This window comes from Hemitrygon akajei, chromosome 8, assembly GCF_048418815.1.
Source record: "Hemitrygon akajei chromosome 8, sHemAka1.3, whole genome shotgun sequence".
NCBI lineage: Eukaryota > Metazoa > Chordata > Chondrichthyes > Myliobatiformes > Dasyatidae > Hemitrygon > Hemitrygon akajei.
In genome coordinates, this window is record NC_133131.1 from 18,749,212 (window position 1) to 18,761,350 (window position 12,139).

Sequence of the window (12,139 nt, forward strand, 5' to 3'; positions counted from 1 at the left end):
TGCTGTTACACTATCTGATTCAGTCTCAAGCACATGGTACTTCTGTTTTCTCTAGTGCTTCTAATAATTTGGGTGATATTAATTCATTAAAATTGCAATTAGGAAATTAATTAGACACAAACTAAAACTATTCTAATCACTGATCCTGCAGAATATTGTGTTCAATACTCCATGCCATTTATTGTCATGAGCAGCTGCTGTTTTACCAAGGGATATTGATCTGGAAATGCTGAACATATGCAGGTTGAAATTCTGTAACATTGGCTTAAGCTCCCTCAGTACATGTGCTTCCACTGTAATTAAAGAAACTAAAGTAGGCTTTTCTATGCAATGGATGTAATTGGGGATTTTCAAAACTGTACAACCATTCCATTGGGATAGCAGATTCCACACACGTGAATCTCCCTCTGACCTGTGTTCCTCATTACCTTTTAGGTCATGAAAAATCTCTCAATTTCAATGGCCATTTGCAAAAGATTTTCAAACTTCTGAACTTTGGCATAAAATATCCCTGGACTTCCTGATTAGGAGTGATCTTTCAATCTGCCCTGTCAGCTCCATAATATCTAAATTCCAGGGAATGTGTCATAAACACAATTCTCCAGATGCTGGAAGCATTGAGCAACATACACACAGTGCTGGAGGAACTCTGCAAGTTGGGCAGCATTTATGGAGGGGCTTAAAACAGTTTTGGGTCAAGACCCTTCATGGAAAAGAAGAGGGTAGAAGCCAAAATAAAAATGTGGGGGGGGGGGGTGGAGGATTGCGAGCTAGCAGGTGATGTGGATAAAGTAGGAAGCAGGGAGGGGATAGGTGGAAGAGGTAAAGGGCTGAAGAAAAAGAAATCTAATAGGAGAGGACGGCAGACCAGGGAAGAGAAGGGGTGAAAAGTAACCAGAATGAGGAATGGAACAAGAGAGGAAGCAGTGGGGATGAAGTTACTGGACGATAGAAATTGATATTAACACCATCAGGTTGAATGTTACCCAGATGGAACATGAGCTGCTTGTTGCTCCTCCAAACTGATATTGGCCTCGTCATGGTAATAGAGGAGACCATGTACAAACATGCCAGAAGGGGAGTTGAATTGAAATGAGTGGCCATTGGGAGATACAGCCCTCTGCTGCGGACAGCACAAGTGATCGACAAAATGGTCTTCAATCTGCTTCGGGGTCTCACTGATGTAGAGGAAGCTGCACTGGGAACGCCAGGTAGAATAGATGACCCATCAGGTGAAGTGTGGCCTCACCTGGAAGGACTGTTTGAGACCCTGAATTGTGAGGGAGAGAGTGTAGGGACAAGTAAAGTGAGTGTCACATTTGTTGGGATAAGGAGAAAGATCAGTGAGAAGCAGCATGTTTTCAAGAGTGTCACAGAGAGTGATCCCTAGGAAAAGCAGAAGGAGTGGGGGTTGGATCAGGAGAAGGAAAGATGTGTTTAGTGGTAGGATCCTGTTGGAGATGGTGGAAGTTATGGAGAATGATTTTTGCTTAATTATGAAGACTTGGTGTGATGGGTAAGGACAAGGGGAGCCCTATCCCTGTAATGACAAAGGGAGGATGGTGTGAGGGCAGCTGTGTGGGAAATGGAGGAGATGCAGTTGAGAGCAGCATCATTTTGTTTTGTATACCCATTTCCTCTATCTGCAATCCATTCAAAGTCATTAGCTACAAGATGGAATTAGGTCATTCCAGGTGGCATTTAATCTTGACATAATTGTACCAAAACCTCTATCCCCTTGTATGTGTTTTGTTTATATATAAAGACCAGTACTCCATATACTTTGATTTGTTTCTCGACTACTCTGTGGATATGGTCCCTGGCTTGCTTTGGATTTCCACTACTTCTGGCTTTTTTTTTACAAATGGAAACCTTATTCTTTTTTTAGTTGCATTATCAATGACTTCATATTTGTCTACATTTCAGTCCTATTGCTCTGCACTGTTTACAACACAACCTAGCTTTGTATCTATGACAAACTTAGATATGTGGTTCTTTATACCATCACCTAATGAATTCATAAATGTGGAAGATAGTTGCAGCCTCAGTATACTCTTCTGAGGCATCACTGGCCACATCCTCCCAACCAGAGTGCCTGCTTATTATTGTTCTTCAGCCTCTGAACCAACTTCTAACTAGGTCAATAATCAGCTTTCATAACAAATTGTGATCTCCTCCCAAGCAGGTTGTAGTGTTATAAAGAGAGTGGTCTGTCACTTGATACCTGCATATTAAGACTTGCTTTCCTTTCACTGCTCGAATCAAATTGATCTGTTCATGCAAGTAATTTTCATCTGTAAATTCAATGCAATAATTGAATTTAGATAGTTTTTTCATACACCACAATGCAGAACTCATATAGTTCTTTAAATAGCTCCAAAAGATCTCTTTGTTAAATCTTTGCATGAAAACATTTATACCATCCTTGGGACTATAAGTTTTCTGCTCCATTTGTTACCCTGTTTTGTTATAAGATCCATTGTTGGGCATTATGTTTCTGGGGATATTTCCCCATATAGACTACAGCATTCAAGAAGGTGATTACTCACCAAAACAAGTTTATACCTAATATAACCACTAGCAGCTTCCCGTGCCTTCAAAGGCGATTACTGAAGGATGATAAATGATGTCGCCATGTTCTAAAGATGAACAGAAGTGCTTCTCCTCCAGTTCTTTTGTGCTGTTAGATGTGAGGTTGAGGTATTCAAACCTTTTTTTTAAATTTTGAAGTTACATTCCAGGTAATTGAGTCATTGGGAAAGTTTCTAACTTGGTTTTGGGGATTAGCCACTGTCATTTCCGAAGTATTTAAATTTCTTATTCAGATGATTTATGTATGGATCCTAATGCTATTACTAACTTGAATCATAATCTCTGATAACCCATAGAAATATATTGAAGCATGTGTTGTCCCTGTTGTATTTAGTTTGGCATCTTTGTCCTTTGATATTTTTCAGTTTGGTTTATGAAAACATTAGTTGACAGGTGGAATGAGTGATTCTGACAGAGAGAATGATATGAATTGACTTACTTAGTATATTGAGATGGGTTCCTGATCTCTGTCTACCTTGTTGTAACCTTGTACCTGAACTGCACTTTCTTTGTATTGTAATACTCAATTCTACATTGTTATTTTACCTTGTACTATTACAATGCACTATTGAGAGATGAGAGATTAGCTTTTACATGTATGATGAAATGTACAGTAATGCATTAAATGTGCTGGAGGCCATTTGCAAGTTTCACCATGTTCCTGGTGATAGCATTGCATGTCCATATTCATAATTCATGTGTCTTTGGCATGTGGGAGAAAATCAGAGCACCTGGAGGCAACTCACATGATCACAGGGAGAGTGTACAACTTCCTCAAAGACAGAGGTTGGAATTGAACCTCAATCTTACACCTGGCTTCATAAAGCATTACACTAACCGCTATACTGCTGTGCCGGCTATGATAATGATATGGATTATATCAGTGTCATGTGTGCAATGATATGATCTGTAGGGACTGTATGCAAGAGAGGTCTTTCACTGTACATAGGGCAATTTACCAATTAATGATTGTTTTGATTGCTGAACAATCTTGAGGTTGAACTTTTCACTGTAAGTATGAGCATAAAATATATTTGAATAACTTGTATAACCACCAGCCACTTTTAGTGCCTCCAAGTCTAAACATTGTAAATGCAGTTTGAAAATAGTACCTTGGGATGTGCCATAGTGAAACTGAGAAAATATTCCCCAAAGTAGGAAGTATTATTTATCAAATCTGAACTGTTTTGTACTACTTAGCATGGAGGTTATATGACATCTAATTTAACCCATGTCTTGCAGGTGGCATGCAGGACTACAATTATTTGCACGGAGACTGCTTTGAAATCACACTGGAACTCTCCTGCTGTAAATACCCATTTGCCTCTGCACTAGAAGAAGAATGGATCAACAACCGTGACTCGCTTCTAAGTCTAATGGAGCAGGTATTCTAAGGGAAAATGTGATAAAGAAATGATATGTTAATTACTTTAAGAAGAGGACCTTGCATGTAGATTGAGAGAGACTGTTTCATAGTAAGGAAGGAATGGGTTGTGGAAGGAGAGGGTATTCCATGGAAGGGAGAAGATTAAAATAAGAATGTAAAGCAAATATGAATTGAAGCAACAAAAGGAGCAAGAAAATTATAGAAACCACAGGATGGATATTCTTTTTGATGCATTGTTGGGGTTCAGGTGTAGTGTTTGCCACTTCCTATTGTCAAAAGTCAGTTAATACAGGCACCAGTATGATTTTGAGAAATTAGTAGGTGACTTAAAAGGTACCCATTAAAACATCTGTATGTTATAAGCAGTTAGTGGGGAAACATTTGAATCCGTCAAGAATTCAAACTAAATTTTCATACAAAGGCATCAAAAGCAGTTTTAGAATATTACTTTTTCTAGTTTTTACCAAAGAAGCCAAGAAGTTTTTATGAAGAAGGTGGTCATGTACAAGTTTGAAACATGGGAAACAAATACAGGGAAAATTAACACTGAAGAGAAATAGTAGATCACTTGTCCAAGTAGGATATATCTTAGGTTTCTGATAAAGCATTAATGGAAATAGAAAAACAATCTCTTAATCCTCATTAGGTGTAGGAATGTGCCTGAAGACTAAAAAGTTAATACTGTTGTGCTATTATATTCGAAAAGGAAGGTGGATTAATGACAGGTTTGTCAAGGAAAGTCAGCTTGGATTTAAAATAAAACCATGTCTGGAAAATTATTAAATTCTTTGCATAATAGAGTAGATGGATCAGAGCATTATAATAGATAATATGTGTGTTTTATATAAGGTAAAGGCTTTCCCTGATGTATCATATAGGATACTTAAAATGGAAGCTAATGAGATTAATAAAAATTATGTCAAGCATATAAATCTAGTGTCATGACAAATAGCAAAGAATGGTGGTGGATAAATGTTCCTCAAACAAAGTAGTTTGTCGTGCCGTTTCCCCAAAGATCAAATATAGGTTCATTACTGTTTGTGATTTTCATAAACCTCTTGTTACTTCTATACAAAAGCTGTGTAATAACATTTGCAGACGTGATTAAGTTGGTGGATCATGCTGAGGATGGTTGTAAGATTCATCGTGGTGTAATGAATGCTCAAAATGACAGATGGAATTCAGTAAAGCAACCTGTGAACTCGGGCATATTTGTGAAGGCCAGTCTCAGAGGGCAATCTGTTATAAATGATACAAATCTGGAAAATGCATGTAAGCAGAATTGCTGCCATTGTATTGAGTTCCTTAAAGGTGACATAAATGTGTGCACATTAGCTAAGGTTGTAAACGTTTTGTTTCTGAACTTCATAAATTCACAGGTTAGGCCTCAGTTGGACTCCTGAATATTTCTGGATTTCAGAAAAGACTTATCCCTTAGGATAGATACAGAAAAGATGCAGGATGCTATCAAGATGGAAGACTTCAGTAGAAGGAAAAAATCAAAAAATATTAGGACTGTTCAGGGAGGGATAAGAGATGACCAAATACAAACTTATAATGTGATGGTGAAAGATTATCCTCCCTGGTAGGTTGTCAATAACTAGTTGTATTGAATTTAAAAAAAAAACCTGGGCAAAATATCTGGGTAGGAGGTGAATTTTTTTATTTGACATGTTGGGAACTGGAATTCTGCGCTTGCTGATGTAATGGAATTGGTTTCCATAAGCTATGTAATATTTGAGCAGGCATTCAAGGGTTAGCATGCAAATTTAGGAGCACAATTGGTTTATAGTTTCAAACAGCGCTGTTCTGTCAGCAAGCTTATATGGGTGCAGTGGAATGAAAGGCTTTACTCTTGTGTTCTGTTTTTCTGATCTTGTAGTACGACCAAAGCACTTCATAAAATAATATCTTCCAGTATAGGTAATACCTTTTTATGTGTCACAGCTGAAAATTTTAATTATGCAGTATTTTCTGATGTACCATTTGTCTTCCACATATTCTTTATCCAATAGATCTCTGAACCCTGCTGACGATGATTAGATTTCATTCACTTCTAAGCAATTTGTGCTTGGAGCATTTAATTTTTGAGTCTTTTGAATAACTGATTATTTTCTACCAAGTATCAATTACAATTGGAAATTTCTGCTTGTGTTTTGCAGGTTCACATTGGTATTGCAGGAATTGTCACGGATGCTGCTTTTGGCTCAGGAATTTCTGATGCAGTCATTGTGGTTGCTGGCATTTATCATAATATCACTACAGGGAGGTTTGGTGATTTCCACAGATTGCTTGTACCCGGATTCTACAATATAACAGTTGTTGCACAAGGGTAAGGAGTTTAACCCAGGGAAATTTCCTTGGATCTGTGAATATAGATCTATGCCAGGCAAAGCAATAAGGTGATGCCACTTAGGAGGGGCCACTATATTCAAATTAGATCTGTAGGGTTAAATTCGAGTTCGGCCTTCAATCCTGTATTTCATTTTCTTTGTTAATGTAGGATGAGGGAGGGTAGATATATGATTGACACTTGGCATGGACTCAGTGAGCTGAAAGGGCTTGTTACCATGCTGTAGTTCTCTGACTCTGAACAATTAATTATGGGGCACACATAATCTGATTCCTGCAACTAATGATTTCATTAGTTTCATTATCCGTTATTTGTATGCAGGATCCTATGACACTGATTCTTCTGAGAACTCGTATTTGTGCTGATGTATGGGCGGAGAAGAGACTATGTATTTTTGGGGAGAGTTATTGACATTTAAGCAATTGCAGGAACTCGGCATAAAAATAGTTTGCTATGCACCTGCACATCAACTGTACGATTCAGCTTTGGCAATCAAATATGCTAATGTTTATGTTTTGTATTGTTCTTCCAGATAGCTGAGATGAAGCATATAATGATTTTTTTTTAAATGTATGTCTGCTGCTTTGTATACACCAGCAAAAGAACACTGCTTTTTATCCCTTCTGAAATCTGTCATTATGTCCTAATGAATTGCAGTAGATTCTGGTTAATAGGGCCATTGGTTAATTTGCACAGCCACTTATGGGACAACTCCTAAAGAATAAAAGCCAATAAAGAGAATAGCCAGGATTCCCTTCATTTACCGTAGATTCCGGACTACAGAGCGCACCTGATTAAAAGCCGCTGGCTCTAATTTTAGAAATAAAATCAATTTTTTACTTGTAAAGGCCGCACCGGATTTTCGGCCGCAGGTGTCCCACGTTGTAATATGAGATATTTACACAGAAAGATATTACACGTGAGGATTTTTTAACTTTTAATTAAATCCATATGGTAACAAAAACAAATACATATTGCAAATGCTTTTTTTCGAACCGTGCCCGTAACGCGGCTACTTTTAAATATACGTTGCGTATACTTCTTTACTGAACAACATTCCAATATCTCCTAACGACTGGTAAAAAATATATATACTGCAGCCTACCAGGAAAAGTTATTGATCGCCTTTAACTTAAAAGCAGCGTTTTCGCTCCGCCGCTCCCCCCCGCCGTCCCGTTTATCGCAAACGGCATTTAAAAGCAGCGTTTCGCTCGGGTCTAATGCCCCCTCCTTCCCGTTTTTCGCAAACCGGTATCCCACAAGACGCGGCGAAACCGGGTGTGACGTCATAGCATCCCGCGATGTAATACAGAAAACAAATATAGTTAAAACTCTTCTAACTTTAACTAGAAAATGAATTACTAAGCGAAAATATTATAAACTAAATAACTGCCATAAAGGCAGCACAATGCTTTTCTTCGAGTGTTTTCCATGTTGATGAGGGTGAGTACAAATGACTGATTTACAATAATTTAATTGTGAAAGTGCACTTGATTTATCGTACAATTTCATTGGACCTCTGTGAACTACTCATCAATTTTATTGGTCTACTGTTACGAGGCAAAATGTTTTCGGCGGCATGAAAAAAAACCATGTATTAGCCGCTCTGGATTAAAGGCCGCAGAGTTCAAAGCTGTTCAAAATGTGGGAAAAAAGTAGCGGCTTAAAATCCGGAATCTACGGTACTTAAGACTCAATGCCACTTAATTGGGATGAGAGACTATTGAACAGTTTCTAACTAGAGTCAGTCATTTGCACTTCTGTGGCTGTTAGACACTTCACCGTGCTTCAAGTAAGCAGTTTTCCAGCGGCATTAGTTGCATGTACTTGTGTTCAAAAAGCAATATTTTTTGCCACTGATAGTTGGCAAAAAATAAACAGTTCAGAAGTATTTTGCTCACTGCAGTTTCAATCATTTTGGCTTGGAGATGCTAGAAATGGCCGGGAGTAAAAATAAAATCATTTCACTACTTCAGTTTAGGAACCACAAAGAATTTGAAGGCATCAACAATAATGTTACAATGAAAATGAAGATTTGGGAGATGCAGTTGTGGAAAACATTGTATGAAGTCAGTCCATTAGCTGCATTGATTTTGTTCATTTACAGTCAATCAAAAGAACACGTCAGCTTACACTGGATGAATTCCTCCATTGATAACTAGTAACCAAAACGTACTTTAATAGTACTGTAGTAGTAATGGTTGTGTTCTATTTTTTCTATATTTCATTTTAATATATAATTTGTTACTCAGTTAAGCATTGGCTTATCTTTTTTAAAATACTTTTTTAAACTATTTCCATGAAACTTTGAGTAATTGAGACAGCAACTTAATTGGGCCAGAATGTACTGGTCCTGATGTGTCCTAATTAACCAGAATCCTCTGCTTTTGTATGATGTATGTTCCAAAAACAATTTAGCATTGCTCTAGTCAGCACATTTTGTAATCTCCCAAACTATACAAAATGAAGTTTGATACTTTTCCAAAATAAAATTTATCTTTGAATGCACAATGCTGTTAAGCTACATGGTTACTGATTACAGTGCATCTCGTGGAACAAAATATCAACAGAGCACTGTTTATCTTTAATCTTTTAAATATGTGCAGCTTTGGTATTCACTTGAATCAAGTTTCCAGCCGAGCAACTTGGTGTGAATTAACATGTTTGAACTTGAAATCCAATAAATTTGCATTGGGTCCTAAACTAGCACAATTTTCAGGGTTGTTTGGTTACTACTTTATGAAATCGTAATAAATTTATATTTATTTATTATAAAAGAACATTTCTTGTATCTTCACAGTTACATCCCTGTCACTGTCTTCGACGTTGAGGTGCTAGAGGGTCCAGCCACACAGCTTAATTTCACACTCCAATCTTTAGTAACTGCAGCTAATCATACTATCGAGGCTGTCACTCCAACCGTGGCAAGCTCTACTGAATTCAAGACACAAAACATTTCAGAAATGGAAAATGGACAACAGTCAAACACTATTGAGCCTGAGAACTTCAGACATCATAATTATATAGATATGGAGATCCTATTGAGGAAATATGCAATTGAATATCCCACAATCACGAGACTCTATACCATTGGGAAATCAGTGGAGCAAAGGAATTTGTATGTTATGGAAATCTCGGACAATGCAGGCGTCCATGAAATGGGTATAGTTACAAATAGATAATACAAAATCTACTTGACGTGCATCTAGGTTTCAAAGCTGAAAATGAATGTTCTGTAATCCCCTATTCTCAAGATTTAGTTGTTTTGAGAGCTAGGATTTTATTGTCCCTTTTGTGATTGGAAGTTACTCCATAAAATGAATTTTTTTTCCCTCAAGCTTACATAACTTGGTATTTTTCTATAGGAATAAATGGTTTTGATGCAAGTTCTCCATATTTATGAAATGGTCTTTGAGAGTTTTGGGTACTGAAGAAAATAGTAGAGCTGTGATATCAAATGCTCACTATATGAGGAGTTTTATGGAAGACATAGGATTGAAAATTTTGTCCAGTTCAGTTTTGTTCCAAGAACATAACCAGAAAGCCAAATTAAAAATTTCAAAAGACATTAGTGAAGATAGAACAAAAATATTTGGTACATAAAATGAGAACTTAAAATAGAAACTAATATATTAGTGGGGTTGTGATTGATCAACAGATCAGGTTTGCACAGCTTTTACCAGTGGTGCCTCAAAGATGATTACTGTGTCCTAAGCCGTTTATTACTTAGACCAGTAACTTGGTTGAAAATACAATGCAATGTTTACAGTTTGAGGATACAAAACTAGATGGAGAAAGGAGCTGCAAAGAGTGTGCAGAGTGTCTACAAGTGAATATGGGAAAGTGCTTTCTACCTTTAAAGAGCTGATGCAACCTGAATTCGCTATATTGATTCCTGGGGTGAGGAGGTTGCAAGATAATAACTGCAGGACAGTTTTAGAAGTATGAGAGGTGACGTTAATGTAAGTTTTTGAAAGCAATTGGTGAAGTGGATGTGGAGAATGTTTCTTCAAGCTGGAAAGTCTATAATCTTGAAGTGGATAATTTCTTGTCAATTGGTCAGAGGAGAAATTTGATAACTTGGGAGGCTGAAAATCTTCTTGGGATTCTTAATCTTCAAAGACTGGGGTTTGGTCATTAAAATACTTGAGACTGAGAATAATTTGGTTTTGATTTTGAGGCTTTTAAGATTATGGGGCAGAAAAGTGACTGGATCATGGGTAATCCTTGTTCTCAGTGAATAGCGAGGCAAGATGCTGTGATCATTTGGCCATTTCTTTTGGATTTACAACATTTAGCAGTTAGTTGATGTGTTTGGGACAGTGCTAGCTATAAACATTAGTTCCTACTTGAAACTCTTTGCCAGCATGATATATCCTCATGTCTTGGATGACAGATGAATATTACTCTTTGCCGGGAGCCAAATTTGCATGCAATTTTATTGCTATATTGCATAATTTGCCTCTGCATTAATTTACAAAATCAGTGGTGTAATATGTTGAGTCAGTGATCTTTAGAAGGAAATATTAACTGAATTGAGTTAAATAATTTCTGCCTAACCAGGTGAACCTGAATTCAAATACATCGGAAACATGCATGGGAATGAAGTAGTAGGCCGTGAACTTCTCCTGAATCTAATTGAATACCTCTGTAATAATTATGGATTGGATCCTGAAGTGACTGATTTGGTGAATAAAACCAGAATCCACATCATGCCTTCCATGAATCCCGACGGATATGAAACTTCAGTAGAAGGTGATTATTTTAGGATTGAATTAGAAGACGATAGGTTTTGAAAGAATGTTCAGTAAAATGCGCCCTGGGTGAGACCAATCTAATGATCTTTTCCTGGTGTTCTGGTGGTTGATTTCAAAATACGTCTTGCAGCAGTCACTTATTCATCCATACTTTGTTAAAATTTATTATTAGTACAGTGCGGTGTAGGCCCCTTGGGCCCTTCAAACCACGCTGCCCCTTGAGGACAAAAGGTCATATGTTCATGGATCTGTTAACGTCTGCTTTCTGATTTGAGTCATAAAGGTTGTTTCCTCCCCAATTATATATTTGAGTTGTTATAACTTCCCCTCTTCAGCAGGATGTATTATACCTATTAAGTAATGTTAGAATGCCTCATTACAAAGCTTGTTCAGCATTTCTATGCAACTAATTATTATGCAAGAATGTGCCCAAGTAGAATGAATTTAAGAAAATGAATTTTCAAAAAATATAAGTACTTAAATCATTGGTCAAACGTGTGACTTGATCTTGTACTTAAAACTTTATAGCATTGAAACTCCAAGGATCTCTTGAAAAACTGTCTGTGCTCTGCTGATTCTAAGTGCTTTGTCTTTGCAGGAAACAAAAGAATAAATTTTCTATATGTTATCCTTTTCCAAAATGCTAGTGTGTTCTGCTGATCCACAGATTACGTTAGTGTCATGTTTTGGAGAACTTTACTTAACAATATACGCAATGTGAAAGTTTCCCTGTTTCTGTGATATGCCTTGCATGCTTCTAAAATACACGCTTGCTTTTGTTTTCAGGGGATGCAAATGGTGTGGTTGGTAGAAACAACAGTAACAACTTTGATCTGAATCGCAACTTTCCTGATCAATTTTTTCAAATCACCGACCCGCAACAGCCTGAGACATTAGCTGTGATGGATTGGTTGAGCAGGATTCCTTTTGTATTGTCTGCTAATTTACATGGAGGTTAGTACTTTTTCTTCTTGGGTCAAGTTGGGTTTAATTTGTTATCATTTATTGGACATTTTGAGAAATTGGTAAGATGATGAAATGGCACAACTT

At 37.1% G+C, this 12,139-nt stretch overlaps 1 protein-coding gene across 1 annotated transcript in view; it reads left to right on the plus strand.

The window, feature by feature from the left end:
* LOC140731693 (carboxypeptidase D-like) overlaps positions 1–12,139 on the plus strand; it is a 67,691-nt gene that overhangs the window by 24,176 nt on the left and 31,376 nt on the right. The window contains exons 3-7 of the mRNA XM_073053376.1: positions 3,835–3,977; positions 6,142–6,311; positions 9,133–9,494; positions 10,896–11,087; positions 11,876–12,043. Coding sequence (XP_072909477.1) covers positions 3,835–3,977; positions 6,142–6,311; positions 9,133–9,494; positions 10,896–11,087; positions 11,876–12,043 — 1,035 coding nt within the window. The remainder of the gene's footprint in view (positions 1–3,834; positions 3,978–6,141; positions 6,312–9,132; positions 9,495–10,895; positions 11,088–11,875; positions 12,044–12,139) is intronic.